Source organism: Geotrypetes seraphini, chromosome 3 (genome assembly GCF_902459505.1).
Source record: "Geotrypetes seraphini chromosome 3, aGeoSer1.1, whole genome shotgun sequence".
NCBI classification, from domain to species: Eukaryota; Metazoa; Chordata; class Amphibia; order Gymnophiona; family Dermophiidae; genus Geotrypetes; species Geotrypetes seraphini.
Genome location: NC_047086.1, coordinates 160,021,688 through 160,042,429, shown reverse-complemented (window position 1 = coordinate 160,042,429; position 20,742 = coordinate 160,021,688). Strand labels below are relative to the sequence as shown.

The window sequence follows — 20,742 nt, the reverse complement described above, 5'->3', positions numbered from 1 at the left end:
GGGACCTCTGTGTTGAGGTCAGGCTCTTCTGTCCCTCCCTAGCTACTACCATTGCTTTGGTACATCACCTAGCAAATGGCATCCGGAAGGGACGTAACAGAATGGAAGATTAGGATTTTACCTTCAATAATTTCTTTCTATTAGTCCCTGTAGGATTTCATATGACCCACCCTCTCTGTGAATGCTCAGTAGTTTAGAATTGCCTGCTTCTTTCTGCCTCGATTATTCTCCTTGCAGGCTTGAAATCTTTCCAGCCAATTGACAGCTCCTATGAGCAGTTTTCCACTTCTATGAGTATGCTATAATGAAGGCTGTGTCATGTGGGTGCTCGTTGCATTCGGCAGGTTAGTTCTACATCAGCGATCTCAAACTCAAACCCTTTGCAGGGCCACATTTTGGATTTGTAGGTACGTGAAGGGCCGCAGAAAAGATCTGGATATCATTGTAGACAATACGATGAAACCTTCCGCCCAATGTGTGGCGGCAGCCCGAAAAAACAAACAGGATCCTGGGAATGTTAAAAAAGGGATGGTTAATAAGACTAAGAATGTTATAATGCCCTGTATTGCTCCATGGAACGACTTCGTATGGAGTATTGTGTTTGATTTGGGTCTTATCTCAAGAAAGATATAGTGGCGCTAGAAAAGGTTCAAAGAAGAGCAACCAAGATGGTAAAGGGGATGGAACTCCTCTCGTATGAGGAAAGACTAAAAAGGTTAGGGCTCTTCAGTTTGGAAAAGAGACGGCTGAGGGGAGATATGATTGAAGTCTACAAAATCCTAAGTGGAATAGAACGGGTACAAGTGGATTCATTTTTCATTCCATCAAAAATTACAAAAACTAGGGGACACTTGATGGGAAGTTACAGGGAAGTGCTCTTAAAACCAATAGGAGGAAATTTTTTTCACTCAGAGAGTGGTTGGGCTCTAGAACGCGTTGCCAGAGGATGTGGTAAGAGCAGATAACGTGGCTGGTTGTTGGGAAGCGTTTGGACAGGTTCCTGGAGGAAAAGTCCATAGTCGGTCACTGAGAAAGACATGGGGGAAGCCACTGCTTGCCCTGTATTGGTAGCATGGAATGTTGCTGCACCTTGGGTTTTGGCCAGGTACTGGTGACCTGGATTGGCCATTGTGAGAACGGGCTACTGGGCTTGATGGACCATTGGTCTGACCCAGTAAGGCTATTCTTATGTTCTTATGACAACTTTCATGAGGTAAAACTCGTTATGGTTTATAAATCTTTCCTTAATTGCGATTGATAATTTCAGCTATACACAGGTAAAACTCTTTATAGTTTATAAATCTTTCCTTAATTGCTTCTGATAATAAACATATAGAAACATAGAAGATGATGGCAGAAAAGGGCTACAGCCCATCAAGTCTGCCCACTCTGCTTACCCACCCCCTGTCTATGCCCTAATGACCCAATTTCCTTATCTTGACCCTCATAGGGATCCCACATGGGTATCCCATTTATTCTTAAAGTCTGGCACGCTGTCTGCCTCGATCACCTGCACTGGAAGCTTGTTCCAATGATCAACCACTCTCTCTGTGAAGAAATACTTTCTGGTGTCGCCATGAAATTTTCCGCCCCTGAGTTTGAGCGGGTGCCCTCTTGTGGCCGAGGGTCCCTTGAGAAAGAAAATATCATCTTCCACTTCGACACGTCCCGTGAGGTACTTAAATGTTTCGATCATGTCTCCCCTCTCCCTACGTTCCTCAAGAGTGTAGAGCTGCAATTTGTTCAGTCTCTCTTCGTACGAGAGACCCTTGAGCCCCGAGATCATCCTGGTGGCCATCCGTTGAACCGATTCAATTCTGCACACATCTTTACTGTAATGTGGCCTCCAGAATTGCACACAGTACTCCAGATGAGGTCTCACCATGGCCCTGTACAACGGCATTATGACTTCAGGATTTCGGCTGACGAAACTTCTATTGATACAACCCAATATCTGCCTTGCCTTAGATGAAGCCTTCTCCACTTGATTGGCAGTTTTCATGTCTGCACTGATGATTACTCCTAAATCTCGTTCTGCTGAAGTCCTAGTTAAAGTTTCTCCGTTCAAGAAGTACGTCCTGCATGGATTTCCGCTTCCTAGGTGCATGACCTTACATTTCTTAGCAATGAAGCCTTACTGCTAGGTTGAGGACCAACTTTCCAATGTAAGCAGGTCCTGCGCCATATAATTCTGTAAACTGCATTCATTTACTATATTACATAGTTTGGCGTCATCGGCGAATAGTGTTATTTTACCTTGAAGCCCTTGAGTCAGATCCCCTATGAATATGTTGAAAAGGAGTGGACCCAGGACCGAGCCCTGCGGCACACCACTGGTCACCTCCGATGTTTTAGAGAGGGTACCATTAACCACCACCCTCTGAAGTCTGCCACTCAGCCAATCATTGACCCATGCAGTTAGTGTCTCTCCTAACCCCATCGATTCCATCTTGCTTAGCAGCCTGCGGTGTGGGACACTGTCAAAAGCTTTACTGAAGTCCAGGTACACGACGTCCAAAGACTCTCCCAAGTCCAACTTTCTTGTTACCCAGTCAAAGAAGCTGATGAGATTGGATTGGCAGGACCTACCCTTGGTGAATCCATGCTGACTGGGATCCCGAAGATTCCCTTCATTCAAGATCGTGTCCAATTTGCTTTTAATTAGTGTTTCCATGAGTTTGCACACTATTGATGTGAGACTCACCGGTCTATAATTCGCAGCCTCTGCCCTGCAACCCTTTTTATGCAGAGGAACGACATTAGCTAATTTCCAGTCCAGGGGAACTTTCCCCTTACTTAGGGAGAGATTGAATAGCTCAGCCAACGGTTTCGCCAGGACATCGCTCAATTCTCTGAGCACTCTTGGGTGCTATTGTCTGGTCCCATGGCTTTGTCCACCTTGAGTCTTGCCAGTTCACTGTAAACTTCACCTGGTGTGAACTCAAAATTCTGAAACAGGTTTTCTGTGCTTTGTGTTGCCTTCAACTGCGGACCGTGTCCCGGTGCCTCACAGGTGAAGACTGAGCAGAAGTATTCATTCAGTAGTTCGGCTTTATCGGAATCTGCTTCCACGTAACTTCCGTCCGGTCTTCTAAGGCGTACTATCCCGCCTGTGCTCCTTTTTCTGTCACTAATATACCTGAAGAAGGATTTGTCCCCCTTTTTAATGTTTTTTGCCAGAATTTCTTCCACTCGAAGTTTTGCCTCCCTAACTGCCATTTTGACCGCTGTAGACCTGGTCCTATATTCTACTTTTGCCTCTCTTTTCTCCGTGCGCTTGTAGGAGAGAAACGCTTTTTTCTTCTCCTTAATGAGGTGCGAGATCTCCGCGGTGAACCATTGGGGTTTATTGTTTCTTTGTCGTTTATTTACTGATTTTATGAAGTGGCTAGTTGCTTCATGTATGGTTGATTTCAGTGTTAACCACTTAGCTTCTACATCATCAGTCTCCGCTTGGTCCTGCAGCTATACACAGCTGAAAGCAGTGCAACATGCAGAAAGTGAAGTTTAGATAGATAGTTTTTCACTTTCTGCATGTTGCACTGCTTTCAGCTGTGTATAGCTGAAATTATCAGAAGCAATTAAGGAAAGATTTATAAACTATAAGGAGTTTTACCTCATGCAAAATTGTGATTTAGATTCTAATCTAAAGTATCAACTGCAAGAGACAAGATTTTGGTGTAGTCCTCTAGGCTTTTTTGTAGAGGGGAGAATCAATATCTGACTTGTGCCTGGAAAACTTGTGCCTTAAGTGTCCGGTGGTCACGTCCGCAACCGCCTTCAGCGCTCAGCTCCTCACCTCCTCCAGCACCGGACACAACCGCCATCTTACATCAAGCAGTCATCGCCAGAAGAGGTTCATGAGATTACATATACACCCACATTGTCCTCTCTACTCCACCTCACAATCGTGTACAGACACAGGAAAGTGCTTGCGTGAGGTTACAGAGTGAGGCGGGCAATGTTCTAGAACAATGGTAACATACCGAGGACCTCAAAATAGTACCTGATGGGCTGCATGTGGCTCCCGGATCGCGAGTTTGAGACCACTGCTCTACATTGTTCCTTAATGTTTTGCTGGATTGCTTTTGTGCCTGTTTATTACTTGATTCATGTTTTGCAGAGCAGACCAGTTCAGAAATTGTTTGTGTTGCTGGGAATCTTCCCTCATACCCTTCTTATCCTGGGTTTGTTCAGGTATGTTGCTTGACTTTGGGACTCAACTGGATATAGCTCTAGCTCTCAGTCTAAGGGGGAGGAGCATGTGCTCAGAAAAGTATTTGATTTCTGCAACTCCTAGATTGCGGGTTGGGATTGAACACCTAACATATGGAATCCTATAGGGACTAACAGAAAGAAGATTACCGAAGGTAAAAACCTAATCTTCCATTACATTAGTTGTGGAATCTGTGTGCGAATTATTTTTTGGTATTTATTTGAGGGGGGCGCATCAGAGGCAGAGAGTAATTATTTATGTACTACCCAGTTAGTGCATTGCATCTATATTACCTTGCACTATCTGGTTACAGCACAAATCTAGAAGTCCTTTCTGCCTACAAAATGAGTGGTGGTAAGTGCTCCCACAGTAATTAAAAAAAAAAAAAATGGTCCCGCGCTAAAGGCAAAATTAATAAAAATTAGTAGAAAACTGAGGCTTCTACAGCCATGCTACAAATGGCTGTAGTGCATAGGAATCACCTATGTAAGGGCACACTAAGACCATTTGTTACCACAGATTAGTAAAAGAACCCCTTAAAAAGGAAAAAAGCCAAAGGAAACTTACTTAGTCTGAAAGGGAATGATGCTAATTGATTTTGAAGACCAAAAAGAGAATGAGGAAATTGCTGCCCAAAAAAACCCCAAAACATGCAAATTTCCCCCATGTATATAATTTGTAAGGCAGGAATTTTACTTTTCCTTCAACTATAGACATATATTGCTAGGACTAACTACTGGCTTTCACATTATTTTTGGAAAACTTTAGAGTCCTTTTACTAAGCTGCGGTAAGGACTAACACATGCTCACTGCAGGTTAAAAAGGCACTACTTCAGGACACGCTCAGGCATCCCGCATTAGTTTTGGGATTGGTGTGCACGTCCCATGTGCTAAACCAGTGTATCGCAAACTGTGTGCCTCCTGAGATTTCTGGCGATGAGGAGAGTTGTCCACGCTGGCTGCTTGCCTACAGGATTTCCTGTAAGAAGTCAGCTGGTGCAGCTGACTCTCCTACTAGCAGGTGTCTCTCCTCTTCTCCCGCACCTCCCGAATCACTGTAATGGCAGGGTCGCGGCCAGAAGGGCCTCCACGCATGCACGGATGTTAACGCGATGATGACACGCATGCGCATGACATCATCGCGTCGACTTCCGGGTGCCTTCCGGCTGGGACACTGGTTTTAGTGTGCCGCCAGCCGGAAAAGTTTGCGAGACACTGTTCTAAACAATAGATTTTATATTTTAGCATTGGGGCGTGTTTGGGAGCAGAGAGTAGGTATGCCCTGTGCTAATTGGTTAGCGCGGGAGACCTTATTGCTTAGAAAATAGATGGTGGTAAGGGCTCACTTGCTAATGGCCATGCACTATTTTGGAAATTAGCGTGTGGCCATTCATTCCAAAAATAAAAAATGCAGCCATTTTATAGACATGCTAAAAGTAGCCTCAGTACATAGGAAATCCACATGCTAATAGTGAAGGACACTTTTTTAATGCAGCTAATAAAAGTGTCCCTCAATGTTTATTAACCCCCCCCTTTTACAAAACCACGGAAGCGGTTTTTAGCGCAGACCAGCACGCTGAATGCTCTGCGCTACTCCTGACACTCATAGGAACTCTATGAGTGTTGGGAGCAGTGCATTCAGCGTGATGGCCTGCGCTAAAAACCGCTTCTGCAGTTTAAAAAAAAGGGGGGGGGGAAGGGTTAAGTTTTTCCAGATAGCAACATTAATAATTAGTACAATCCATAGCAAATACATACTGGCCAATGCTGTGTTCACTAATAACACTCAGAAACACTATGGAATTGTTTTGTTTTGTTTTTTAAATTAAAATTTGCCAGTTCTGATTTGGCCATACAACGAGTGTATAACTACATCTTTTGTTCTGATTTGGCCATACAACAAAGAGAGTATAACTACATCTTTTGTTTGACTCCTGTTTTTAGTGTTGCGGGCTTCTTTTATAATCATACTACAGATGTCACTCTTGCTCCTGCTGCATATCCCGACTCTTAGTCCCACGTGCAAACTGGAAAAACCTGTTTTGTTGGGGGTTTCGTCTCCCAGTCTCTCATTGGGTGGTGTGTGTGACTGAAGGTTAAAAGGTGGTACCTTTTGTGATGTCACATCACATAACCCTATTCCTCTTTGTTTATGCCCCAGACAGTGCCTCTCTCTGTTTTCACTCTTCGTTAAAGTCTATGGGAGTTAAAGATAGACTGTCGGCTTGGGTGTCAGGCTCTAGGATAATATTTACAGTATTTCTGCAGCAAGACCTGGAGATTGCTTCAGTTACTAACAAAGCAATATTGAACCAATTGGCTTATCCCTAATATTCTGGAAGCAAAGGCTGATCTGTGGAGGACGAGGTTCCTGGCTATAGTAATTTTGCATCAGCTCTACGCTGCTGTGAGTACTGTTCTAGTTACTGTATTTATTTAGCATAATGCTTGCTAACCCAGCACTCTTGTCTTTACCACGCAGTTACAGGAGACCTATTGTTCTCTTTCTCTCCTGTCTAAGAAACATGGATCGGCTGTGTGACAGGTGTCTGCAGCTGCTGCAGGACTTTGTGAACTTCATTCGAAAAGTCTCTTCGGGTCTGGTGCTGCATATTAAACAGTGCTTGCTTCAGCTGAGCGAATGTTGTTGCTTCAGGCGAAGGAAGTACGATGTCAGACAGCTTTACCGGCCTGTCCTGGAACAGCATGAGAAAGAGGCAGCCCAGGAGTTTCTGCGGTACATTGAGACAGGTGAGGCAGGGCTGTAGAAGGATAAACCGGGGAGTCCCACAGCCATTTGGGATTTCAGGATATCCAAAAGAAGAGTGCACTTCTATAAAAGGTACTAAAAGCCAGGCGCCAAAAATCTAAGCACTAAGCTAGTATTCTATGGCAACAAATTTCAGCACCAAATCTGTTACAGAATACTGACAAAAATTGGCAGTTACATGCAAATATTTAGGCACACCCACTTGTGCCATATCCGTAACAGGTATAAATGTGTGTAACTAAATATGGCATCCTGGTGTGCCCCAGCCCACATGAACATCCCTCTTGCGGTTACATGCCAGAACACTACGGTAATCGCCATGTTATAGAAGAGCACCTAAGCTGTTTCATCCCCATCTTGGCGCATAACAGCCAACGTAGTGTGGAAGTTACATGCCAAATTGGCACCTAACTTTTGGCACACTATGGGGCTCATTTTCAAAAATTATATTACTTGATTGTTCATATGTTTGCACTTTGTATTTGATGTGAAAAATGAATGAAGAATTATATTTTTAAAAAAAAGAAAAATGTCCATAAAGGGGCAGATGGGAATTTTTCTCATCAAACCCATCCAACATGCTGTTCATCCGCAGTTCATTTAAATCTCAACAGGGTGTGTTAGAGGTGTGGATTGAGTGGTTTTCTGCCATAATCAAACTTTTTAGAATTTTAATAATGAATAAGTGCCATAATGGTTCCCCAACTGACCAGATGACCACTGAAGGGATGTAACCATGACCCCCCCTGCACACACACACACACACACACACACTCCTCCAGTGGTCACTGACCCCTTTCCACCCCCAAAGATGTGAATGAAATAGTGCATAACAGTCTGGGTCTGTATGACAGCTTCAGATGTTATGGGCATTCCTAGTCAATGGCATAGCAAAGAGCTGAGGGGGAAACCACCCTGGGCTCCATCTTGGTGGGGGCGCCAGCATCTCTCCTCTCCACCCAACCCATCCACTCTTATACCTATTCAGCTCCTCACCAATGCAAGCAGCATCTCCAACCTACTGCTCATTCTGGCCTCGGCTCTCCCTCTGAAGTCACTTACTGGTCACGGAACCAGTAAGTGATGCTAGAGGGAGAGTCGAGGCTGGCATGGGTAGCAGGTTGGACATGCTGCATGCGCCCTGCAAAGAGTTAAAAGAGGTAGAGGATGGAGGGAAGGCGCACACGCAATGAAGGGAAGTGGGGGCATCACCGTCCCAGATACCTCCTACCCCTTCTACACCACTGTTCCTAGTAGAGCAGCAAGCAGGTTCCTGGAGTAGCCTGGAGGCTGGTGTAGTGAACCATAGAGATGGGGACTCAGACCCATACCCCACTCTTACTACTACACTCACGGTGGAATTTGTGAGTCTTCCAAACCCCATCCTAATCCCAATCCCGTGATTGAGGGGATGAGCTGGTCTCTGAGGATCTGTCCAGGGGTGGACTAGAGGAAAGGTTTGTTACCTTGCACCATTGGGAAACAGTGAGACCGTGTTTGATGTCTGGATTCTGCCCTGAGGAGCGTGGAGTCAATGCTGAGTTCCCGCGGCTACCGGCCCTAACACCAAAATGGATTCAAAGGAAGTAGCGGTATTGTAAGTACATTGGGCGAGTGTGTAGACTGCTCATCCAGCATCGTGGGAGTGTATTTTTTTTAGATCGCGGGAATAAGCTTCGGAGCGCTTCAGACTGTGTTGTTCTAATGGTGCAAGCTCCGGAGGGAGGTTTTATTTGCCGGCAGAGAGTTGCTTTTTTCCGAGTGCAGGATGCGTGTGCATTTTTCTTTTAAGCTGTAAGGGGAGTGCTGCAGCATTCACATCTTTATCCCCAGGGCTGAATTTGGTTAGACACGTCGGCATCATAGGATACTCTGGTGGTGCTGCCCCGCCGCTGCCAGGCCGGCCGGTCCCAGCCCTAGCTGCCGCCATAAAACAGCTGAGGTAGGTGGTGTGGCGGTCGGGCTCAGTGGGGTTTTTTTTCTCCCAAGTTGTTCCTTAATGTGCGGCAGGGGCCCATCCTATTCGGCCTGGGGGCATTTTGGAGGAAGGCTCAACTCTATGCTCCGCTGCCCAAGTTTCTGCTTGTTTCGGGTGCGGTCAGCGTGTGACAAGCCGCAGCAGAGTTATGTTAACCGCAGGAGGCTACACGGTTTTCAGTGCAGGTAGCTCCTCTTATCTCCCGAGGGTCCCTGGCTGGTGAGGCTTAGGCCTCAGGTAACAGATGTTCCAGTGGCTTAGGCCTCATGTAAGGAATCTTACTGTTGCTAAGGCCTCAGATGGAAAGTCTACCTGTGGCTTCAGAAGAGAAATATTCTTGTGGCTTGGGCCTCAGATGAGATAGATTCCTGCGGCTTAGGCCTCAGATGAGAAAGATTCCGGATGGATTGAGCCTGAGGTAAGGAATGTTCCGGCGGCTTTGGTCTCAGGCAAGAAATGTTCTGGCGGCTTAGGCCTCAGGTGTGAAATTTTCCTGTGGCTTTGGCCTCAGAGGAGAATTGTTACTGGGCTTAGGCCTCAGTTGAGAAATATTCCTGGGGCTTCGGCCTCAGGGGAGAAGTATATTCCTGTGGCTTAAGCCTCAGTTGAGAGATTTCCTGTGGCCTGGGGCTTAGGCTACAGAGGAGAAATATTCCTGGGGCTTAGGCCTCAGAGGAGAAAGATTCCTGCGGCTTAGGGCCTTAAAGGAGAAATGTTCTTGGGGCTTAGGCCTCAGAGGAGAAAGGTTCCTGGGGCTTGGCTTCAGTTGAGATATGTTCCTGGGGCTTGGGTCTCAGTGGAGAGTTGCTCCTGGGGCTTTGGGCCTCAGTGGAGAGTTGTTCCTGGGGTCAGGTATTCAAGATAAAGTTAGACAAGTTCATGCTGAACAAGAATGTACGCAGGTAAAGCTAGTCTCTGTTAGGACACTGGTCTTTGACCAAAAGGCTGCCGCATGAGCGGACTGCTGGGCACGATGGACCACTGGTCTAACCCAGCAGCGGCAATTCTTAAGTTCTTATGTGCTTGGGGCTTAGGCCTCAGATGAGGTAGAATGCTCCTGGGGCTTAGGCCTCAGATGTGGAATGTTCCTGGGGCTTAGGCCTCAGTTAAGCGAGGTTCCTGGGGCTTGGGCCTCAGTTGCGGACTCTTCCGGGGGCTTTTGGCCCTAGATGTGAGATCTTCCTGTGCCTTTGCCACCACTAGCCGGCAGGTCCCAGTTGCTGCTGCACGGGTGATGGGTTGGCCTTGGCCGGGGCGCTATTTTGCTTGCAGCCTAGTGGACCTTGTTTAGTCCCGGCCGGCTGGCAGTTAGCTGTGGCTAGGCTAGTTGCGGGCTAGTTTACAGCTCTTGCTCATGTTCAGAGTTTATTCTTTCCACTCCTTCTGGGTCAGTTCATGTAGAGTAGTGGACTAGAGGTTGGATAAGCTACCTCAGTGTCTGAGGGTGTCACTGTATCTCCTTGAGATGCTGGGACAGGCACTTGTCACTTTGTGGCCCAGGTACAGAATAGTTTCTGGCTACATGGGGATGCCTTGCCTCTCCTCTGTTATTCCTCTTGACTTTGGTCAGCAGTTTTACCTACTGTGCCCTAGGGGCTTTGTGCTTGAGAGGGCTTCAGTTTGATGGGGAGTCTTCCCTTGTCACGTCTCTAGGCAGGATGCCCTAGAACCTTATGAGGGAAGTGGGTCTGGTCTGCAGCGGGGCTCATGGGTTTTACCATCAGCTAAGGACCATTGCCAGGCATAATGGTTCCATTCCACAGGAGGTTATATGGGGCCTGGTGGTCACGATAGGAGGTTGCTTTGCACTCATACTATTCATGGAGGGGCACTGTAGCTGTGGTTTTCACAACATGGTACTCTCAGGCGTGAATTGGCCCTGCTCACATGTGCTATGGGGGTTAGCCTCTGTAAGATCCTGGGATACATATTCTCTGGGAGTCATATCTCCTTGGATGTGTGCTGCAGGGTAGGATTTCAAGTTCACTTGTTTATTTCCCTCCCTATGTTTGTGGCTACTTTGATATATCCCACTAGGCTCTGGATTCATCTGCTGCTGATGACAAGGAAGGTAAAATTATGTCCTTACCTGATAATTTTCTTTCCTTTAGTCACAGCAGAAAAATCCAGAGCCTCACCCTGTTGCAGGGTCTGTCGCTCTCAAAAGCGGTTTGGGCATGCCTTTTGGCTAAAATTGCATTCTCGATTTAAAGCATCCATGGTTCGGGTAGCACATGTGAGGAAGAAGTTGCATATGTATCTTATGTCTCATATGTTTCATGCAGATTAGGTGTTTTACTTTTATGTGCTTCATTTCAACTACTTTGAGAAGACCTATACTGGTTGGCAAGGATGCTGTGCATCCAAGATATACCCGAGGACAATTCAGTGCTCTCTATCTCTCCCTGCTGGTTGATGGATTCATCTGCTGTGACTAAAGGAAAGAAAATTATCAGGTAAGGACATAATTTTACCATTTGTATCCTTCCCCCCAGTACATCTCCCCTGCCTTCTCCCCAACATCTTCTACTGAGTCTAGCATCTCCCCCTCCCACCCACTCCCATTCCTGCATCTCCTCTTGCATGCCTCCCCTCCCCCTGTCAGATTCAGCAAGCATCTCTTGCTATTTCCCCTTCTACCCAGTACTAGCTTCCACCCCCTGGGTCTAGCCAGCATCTCCCTTTGCTTGCCTTCTCCTCGATGCTGCCAATGTCATAGTCATGTTGCAGATAAAAAGGAAAAATGCAGCCCAGGGCCTTTTAAGCCCCTATATATACTTGCAGCTTGTCATATCACATCCCTTCTAAAATGGAGGGGGCGGAACAGAGCAGATCTTGAGCCTGCATGGGATTAACAGGTCCCTTGCTGCTTTTATCTTTGCTGCTGATGCTCTTTTGCTGCCTGCTACAGCTGGGGTTAACAGACATCTGGGAAATCCCTGACATGTCCTCTTTTTGGAGGACTGTCCGAGTGACCGGACGGATTAAAAAAAACAAAAACAGCTGTTTGTCAAGGTTTTCGAAGAGCGCCGTTTGGGGCCATGTCTTGAATGCCTCTAAGCATACACGGATGCATGTGATGTTATCGTGTCACATACGCACATGCTCGGAGGCCCTCCAGATGCGGCCCCGAGCTCAAGAAAAAGAGGTTTGTTTGGGGGCGGGACCGTGAAGGGCAGGGCTGGGGTAGAACAGAGCCGAACTGGGGGGCAGGGCCACATGTCCATTTTTTGACTCCACACAATCTGGTAACCCTAGCAGCTGATGATAAGAGTTCCTGTGGCTAAGGGCAGGCACCAGGTGCTCTTTCAGTGCCCCCTTCATGCTGATACCCAGGGTTCATAGCCCCTCTGCACCCCCACTTGGCATGCTATTCAATAAATATCTGGATATCTGGAGACATGGCCTGTGGAATATTTTACTGGCAATGCAAATGGAGGGCCTGATACTGAAAGCAATTTAGACAGTTGCTGACCAGTTAAATCGATTGGCTGAGGCTAGCCACTAATGTGGCACTTAACCGGCTAATGGTCGCTGAAAATCACGGTTTGCACCATAAATCAAAGCCGACTTTGTTGTGGTAGTTGTCAGCACTTGGCCACTTAAGGGCTGATATTCAGCCCTTAAGTGGCCAAGTTTACCACAAAAATGGGACTTCAGAAAATGTTCTATTTATATGCGGTAACCCATGGCCGCTTAAGTGCTCAAAATCGACTTAAGCAGCTTAGCCGGCTTAAAAATAACTGGATATTTAAAGCTGGAGCCCAAACAGGTCCTGGCTTTGAATATTCAGGAATAACACTGTCAGGTATGAGCAAAACACTCACTGCCTGATGGATGAATATTGACCCTGGAATATTTATGCTGTCATAAACCTAGGCATCCGCGGCCATGTTACCCCTGCATTAGCTTCCATGCACTGGCTGCCCATTCAAAAACGTTGCACCTTCAAGGCCCTGCTCTTCGCTTTCAAAATCTTCCATGAAACAATTCCGTACTACATGAAAACTAAACTACAAATCTACTTCCCAAAGCGACCACTGAGGTCCCAAGGAGAAAAACAACTGACCATACCTTCTGGCCGCTCCCTCAAAACTGAAACCGCCCGCAAATGCTCCTACTCACATTTCATACCCAAACTTTGGCACACAATCCCTCCATCTGTCAGATCACTAGATGGACTCTGGAACTTCAGGAAGGCCGTGAAAACCTTCCTCTTTACTAACCCAGCGCCTTAAAGTCATTCACCTTGAAATGCCACCCAGTCAACGCACCTATGCCACTTAATCTCACCAGATGCTACTTAGTGCATATGTTTTATTTTCATGTCTATATTGTAAATTATTGTCATGTCTATATTGTAATTTATGTAAACTATGTCATCTCTGCTCTGTCTGGATTATTATGGATGTACTTTTGTAACCCGTTCTGGGCTCCTTTGGGAGGACGAGCTAAAAAATCGAATAAATAAATAAATATACAGACAGTAGAATATTTTATTGTTTTCCAGAGAGGCTCTGCATAAAAAAGTAAAAAGACCATATTGTATACGTATAAAAATTGTGCATCTATGTGAGTATCTGTGAATACATAATTGAAAGAGGTTTAATGTTTGTGTATAATTTAAAAAAAAACTAATCAATATTCAAAATTATTTATCTAGACAACAGCACATGCTATCGGGTTAAGTGAGCGACAAGATGGCAGATGAAGTTTAATGTAGAGAAATGTAAAGTCTTGCATGTAGGAAACAGAAACCTGAAGTACAGCTATACGATGGGAGGGCTGGTAATGGGTGAAAGTACCCTAGAAAAGGACTTGGGGGTAATGGTGGACAGGACAATGAAGCCGTCGGCACAGTGCGCAGCGGCCTCTAAGAAGGCGAATAGAATGCTAGGTATTATCAAGAAAGGTATTACAACCAGAACGAAAGAAGTTATCCTGCCATTGTATCGGGCGATGGTACGCCGCATCTGGAGTACTGCGTCCAATATTGGTCGCCGTATCTTAAGAAGGATATGGCGATACTCGAGAGGGTCCAGAAAAGAGCGACATGATTGATAAAAGGTATGGAAAACCTTTGATATGCTGAAAGATTAGAGAAACTGGGGCTTTTTTCCCTGGAAAAGCGGAGACTTAGAGGGGACATGATAAGAGACTTACAAAATCATAAAGGGCATAGAGAAAGTGGAGAGGGACAGATTCTTCAAACTTTCAAAAACTACAAGAATGAGAGGGTATTTGGAAAAATTAAGAGGAGACAGATTCAGAACCAATGCTAGGAAGTTCTTCTTCACCCAAAAGGTGGTGGACACCTGGAATGCGCTTCTAGAGGGTGTGATAGGACAGAGTACGGTATTGGGGTTCAAGAGGGGATTAGATGATTTCCTGAAGGAAAAGGGGATAGAAGGGTATAGATAGAGGATTACTATACTGGTCCTGGATCTGATGGGCCGCCGCCTGAGTGGACTGCTGGGCATGATGGACCTCTGGTCTGACCCAGCAGAGGCACTGCTTATGTTCTTATGTGTGGCTGACCGGGCTATTCAAAGCGCTGTCCAGTTACAAACCTTCTTCATATGTAATCTGATAAATAATTCCAAATGTATCATTGAATATTAGATTTCCTACAAAAAACCTGTAGCTCTTGTGCTTGTGATCAATGCAGGTTTTGAGACATCACCACTCAGCCCAGAATCCCTGGAGTCCCTGAGGACATTAGCATTTTCAGAAAATCCTGACCTTCAGCAATCTGCTGCTCTCTACTATTTACACATGAGCCAACATTGTAAGTATGAATTGCACATTTTTTAAATGTGTGAATGAATTATGATTGTATCTTAGATATGAATGAGTTTAGGTCTTTTCTTCATATTATGGAGTTCTTTTTAGTATTTTACGAGGGTTATTTCATAAATAATGCACACTATTTTTTTTTAATTTACATGTTTTATTTTATTTTTTAAGTATTTCTTTACAGTCCTTCAATATAGTCTCCCTGCTTTGCAATGACAGAGTCTCAATGTCCAGGAAGCTTCATTATTCCATCCAAGATACTGTTATAGTTCAGTTGCCGAATGGCTCGGGTACCGGTGGAAGAAAGGTCTTCCAGAGTTGCAAAACATAGGTTGTTTCAACTTTGGAAAAAGGTCGAAGTCTGGTGGACTCATGTCTGGACTGTAGGGAGCATGAGATAATACCTCCCCGCAGTATTCGCATAGTTTTTCAATGACGAGTGGAGAGCTCCATTTCTATACGACCAAAATAATTTTGATGAGCTCAATCAAAAGTCAAACAAATGATGATTTTTGCTTATGATCATGAAGGCATCATCATCATCACAGACAAAATTTCCTGTGGAAGAAGTGTCACAGCAGTATATTATCGTGATTTTCTGCAAAAAAAAAAATGCACAAAACTCGACCTCAGTTGCTCTTGGCTGGGCCACTCATTCTTCACGACAACACTCACCCGCATATAGGGAATGTCATTGAAAAACTACGCAAATACAGCTGGGAGGTGTTACCTCATGCTCCCTACAGTCTAGACTTGAGACCACCAGACTTTGACCTTTTTCCAAAATTGAAACAATGGACATTGTTTTGCATCTCTGAAAGAGCTTTCTTCCGATACCCAAGCCATTCGGCAACTGAACTAAAACGGTGTCTTAGATGGAATAATGAAGCTTCCCAGATGTTGAGACTCGTTCATTGCAAAGCAGGGAGACTATATTGAAGGATTGTAAAGAAATACTTGAAAAAAAAAAAAAACAACAACCATGTAAATAAAAAAAAAAATAGTGTGCATTATTTATGAAATGACCCTTGTATATGCAATTTGCTTTTTAGTTGTAACTTTGTACTTTGTATTTTTATGTAATCTGCTTAGAACATTTGCAAGATTTGGCAGAATAGCAAATTTTAATAAACATAAACATTTTATGATCCCTTTCACAGATTTATCTTTCAGCAGTTGGGCCTGGGTGAAGCTCTAAGGTGGCATGCTCAAGCCTAGTAAGGGAAGGGCATGTGGGAAGACTGCTGCTGCTAGTGTGACAAACTTTGTCAGCCAGTCAGTAGTCCTGAGAAGGAGGCATCTCTTCAGCCTTGGAGCTTGTAGAGGCTTCCTGGTCACCTGGGTATGATGGTCTGGGCAGAGGCAAGGGGTGGTAAAAGAGGGTGACTCAGGGTGGTAAAATGCAAACAGCAACAACAAAAAACTCCTTTGTATTATGTTTTATTCAGACACAATTTTCATAAAAAATATTTGCAATTAAAATGCTGATTTATGTTACAAAAGGTCACATGAAGATGAATACTTGTAGTGTAGGCATATTCAGGGGAGGATTTATGGTGGAGCAGAGTCATGATTTACACACACATGCATGTGCTTTTTATCCAAATTTCCAAGTTTATTTAAATCTTACAATCTCACACCATCGGCAATCCTTCTGGGTAGCATACAATCTAAAATTCAGTGGTCCAATTAATAAACAATTATCAGACAAATCACATATACATTAATATAAGGGTAAAAGATTGAACTACAATTTTATGGTAAAGAGAGAGTGAGTAAGTACAATTTGGTAGTCTTGCATTATGCAGAACTCCTTCAGCGCAGCTGAACCCACATTCGATTCTTCTATATAAACAAAATTTACTATTATGATTTATAGGCATCTCCAAATAAAAATGTTGTAAGATTGGTTTTAAATTTTTCAAGGGAGTTCAGTAATCTAAGAGTGAATGGTAAAGAATTCCAAAGTTTAGGGCCAATTAAACACTGGACAACACAAAAAAAAGTTTTTCTTTGCTACTGAGAACTTAAGAAGTGTTCTTAGTTAATTTAATGACGCTGATTTCAGGTCTGTAATTGAAAAAATTCAGCTAGCACATCAGGTTTCTGAGACACACGTTACTGATTTTTTTGACAGTTTGCCATATTGGCACAATATTGCGAGTATGAACTGTGTCCCACCAAACTTGTGTTGAGGAGTTTACTCTGAAAACAAACACGAAGACAATAAGGAGACATGTTACAGCATATATTTACGCCTCTCTTAACGCACACAAAAGTGATGTCAGCATGTTCAGAAATGTTTGAGACACTTGCTTTTACGCTTGTACTGTACATTTGTCTCTTTGCAAGAACCAACAATAGTCTCCTATCATACTGGGATTGAACTTTCCCTGATATCTGCATTCCATCCCCTTGATTTCTTGATGAAATCTTTCCCCATGCTCATCGCTGACATCACCAAGATTGGGTGAGAAGAAGTCAAGGTGAGAATGTAAGATGTGCATTTTAAGTGACATTCTGGTACCCATTCGCTGATATGCTGTCAGCATGTTCTCCACAAACTCAGCATAATTCTCTGATCTGTGATTACCAAGAAAATTCTGAACAATCAGCACGAATGCTTCCCATGCTGCTGATGCAGCTGGGTTCAGCTTCTGTTTGAATGCATCATCAAAGATCAGTTCACAGATTTTGGGTCCAACAAAAACACCTTCTTTGATTTTGGCTTCACTTTTCTCGAAACCAAACGTATTTCTTAGGTGCTGAAACGTATCACCATTTCTGTCCATCGTCACTGTGTTAATCCAGAATAGCAGACAGTGCAGCACACATGAGGTGCCCATGCTTTATCTTGGTCACCAACTTTACAGCCAAAATAATGCTTGTATGCACTTTGAAGTCTGCTGGACAGATTCTTTCGCTGATCTTGTGTAGTAAATTGTCCGCAGACATAACAAAAATTATCAGGATGGTTAACACAACCTCGTCTGTTCATAATTATAATATCTTAGACAAAAATAAACAAAATATAAAAATTCACAGGTAGAAAAAGCAGCACAATCACTTTTTAGTATAAACTTTCAAATTACTGATATATGTGATCAATGAGCTGTCCTAAAATGCAATATTGTGTTACAGAAACAGTAAAATACTGATGCTTCATAGTAGCATTATTGATGAAACATAGAATATGACGGCAGAAGAGGGCCAGTGGCACAACAAGTCTGCCCACTCAAGAACCCTCCCTCCCTGGTGTACTTATCTTTTATGCATAACTCTGTAGCACCCCCACCTGTTTGTCCCATCGACTTTTGAAGTTGAGAGTACGCTACTAGCCTCGACCACCTGTCGTGGGAGTTTATTCCATTGATCAATCACCCGTTCGGTGAAGAAGTATTTCCTGGTGTCACCATGAAATCTTCCCCCTTAAGTTTTAGCGGATGCCCTCTTGTTGCCATGGGACCCGTAAGAAAGAATAATTATTCCTCCACTTCAATGCGACCCGTGATGTATTTGAATGTTTCTATCATGTCCCCTCTTTCTCTGCACTCCTCGAGAGAATATAGGCGCAGTCTGGTCAGACGTTCTTCATATGTGATGTCTTTAAGTCCTGAGATCATCCTAGTGGCCATTCTCTGGATCGACTTCATTCTCTTCACATCTTTTTGATAATGTAGCCTCCAAAACTGGACACAGTACTCCAGGTGAGGTCTCACCATGGATCTATATAACGGTAGTATGACTTCAGGCTTTCGGCTGATAAAGCTCCTTCTGATGCAACCCAGCATTTGTCTAGCCTTTGCTGAAGCTTTCTCCACCTGATTGGCAGCTTTCATATCTTCTCGGATGAGAACTCCCAAGTCCCTTTCTGCAGTGGATCTCGCTAAGTTTTCACCGTTCAAGGTGTATGTTCTGCATGGGTTTCCGCTCCCAAGGTGCATTACTTTACATTTTTTGGCATTAAAGTTCAGTTGCCAAGTACTGGACCATTGTTCCAACAAAAGCAGGTCCTTCTCCATAGTGCTGGGCCTGGTTGCTCTGCCCACAATGTTGCATAGTTTTGCATCATCAGCAAATAATGTAATTTTGCCTCAAAGTCCCTGAGTTAGATCCCTAATAAAGATATTAAATAGCATCGGGCCCAAGACCGACACCTGTGGCTATCCGCTGGTCACCTTTGATGTTTTTGAGGGGATACCGTTCACCTTTACTCTTTGAAGTCTGCCGCTAAGCCAGTCTTGTACCCATGCTGTCAGTGTTTTTCCTAGTCCTAACAAGTACATCTTGTTCAGTAACCTACGGTGTGGATATTGAAATGATATAAACACAAACTGATACATAACTTTAAAACAGGATGTGATAGACGAAAACTGTTTTCAGATTTAGAGAAAGCATGTGACCCTTGTTAAGGTACAGGTGATAGAACTCCAGTAGCAAAATGCTTGTTGACTAGTGTTACTTAAAAGATAGCAACTCTAACCTATTCATGAACTACTTCTTGATATGTTGGAACTGTAAGACAACTTTGAGTTCCTGATCTAAGTGGTCTTAATGGTACATATGGTCTCAATAAATGCATAAGATATAAAGATTCTCCTATATTTAATGTTTTATAAATCAATAGAATAATTTTATACGTAATTTGATGATTTATAGGTAACCAATGTGCTTCTTTTAAAGAAGGTGTTACATGATCAGATTTATGTAGATTATAAATTAATTGAATGGCTGTATTTTGAATTATTTGAAGCCTTCTAATATCCTTCTGGCATATGCTCACTGAATGTCTATGGCTCAAATCCTGCACTCATGCCAACTTCATTCACTTCGAATTTCTCCTGACCTCTCTTCCAGTCTGCTCTCACTTGCCAAACAAGACTACTACACTTGCCTGACTCTCTTGGTTCCAACCCTCACTACCTTTTTGCCACAATGAACTCCTTACTCAAAGTCCCCCCACCTCCAACCCTTCCATCACTCTCCCTCCAGCCTATGGCTGAATACTTCTATGACAAGGTTCACAAAATCAACCTCAAGTTCTCAACTAAGCCATCTCCCCTTGTATGATCTATCAACTCCCTTCCCCCCCCCCCCCCCACCTTGGCTTTCGTTCCCTTCTCTTCCTTTCCTGAAATCACTGAGAATGAAACTACAGACTTTCTTTCCTCCTCCAAATTCACCACTTCTTCCTATGAGCCCATCCCCACCCATATACTTATGGTAAATCGTGCCATGGCTTTACAAAAGGTAAATCGTGCCAAACGAACCTGATTGAATTTTTTGATTGGGTGACCAGAGAGCTGGATCGAGGACGTATGCTAGATGTAATTTATTTGGATTTCAGCAAAGCCTTTGATACAGTTCCTCTTAGGAGGCTGTTGAACAAACTTGAAGGGCTAAAGTTAGGACCCAAAGTGGTGAACTGGGTCAGAAACTGGCTGTCGGACAGAAGCCAGAGGGTGGTGGTTAATGGAAGTCGCTCGAAGGAAGGAAAGGTGACTAGTGGAGTCCCTCAGGGTTCGGTGCTGGGGCCAATCCTGTTCAATATGTATGTAAATGACATTGCTGAAGGGTTAGAAGGAAAAGTGTGCCTTTTTGCAGATGATACCAAGATTTGTAACAGAGTAGACACCGAAGAGGGAGTGGAAAATATGAAAAAGGATCTGCAAAAGTTAGAGGAATGGTCTAATGCCTGGCAACTAAAATTCAATGCAAAGAAATGCAGAGTAATGCATTTGGGGATTAATAATAGGAAGGAACCGTATATGCTGGGAGGAGAGAAGCTGATATGCACGGACGGGGAGAGGGACCTCGGGGTGATAGTGTCCGAAGATCTAAAGGCGAAAAAACAGTGTGACAAGGCAGTGGCTGCTGCCAGAAGGATTCTGGGCTGTATAAAGAGAGGCGTAGTCAGTAGAAGAAAGAAGGTGTTGATGCCCCTGTACAGGTCATTGGTGAGGCCCCACTTGGAGTATTGTG

At 44.2% G+C, this 20,742-nt stretch overlaps 1 protein-coding gene across 3 annotated transcripts in view; it reads left to right on the top strand.

Annotated features, from left to right (window-relative positions):
- The window catches only part of LOC117356895 (vacuolar protein 8-like), a 118,432-nt gene that overhangs the window by 8,972 nt on the left and 88,718 nt on the right, over positions 1 to 20,742 (top strand). For 2 of the 3 annotated variants that reach the window (XM_033936783.1, XM_033936785.1), the window contains exons 1-3: positions 6,408 to 6,623; positions 6,738 to 6,967; positions 14,633 to 14,752. In XM_033936783.1, coding sequence (XP_033792674.1) covers positions 6,742 to 6,967; positions 14,633 to 14,752 — 346 coding nt within the window. In that variant the 5' untranslated portion in view covers positions 6,408 to 6,623; positions 6,738 to 6,741. Of the gene's footprint in view, positions 1 to 6,407; positions 6,624 to 6,737; positions 6,968 to 14,632; positions 14,753 to 20,742 lie in introns of those variants that run through there. The other variant, XM_033936784.1, reaches the window with a different exon arrangement.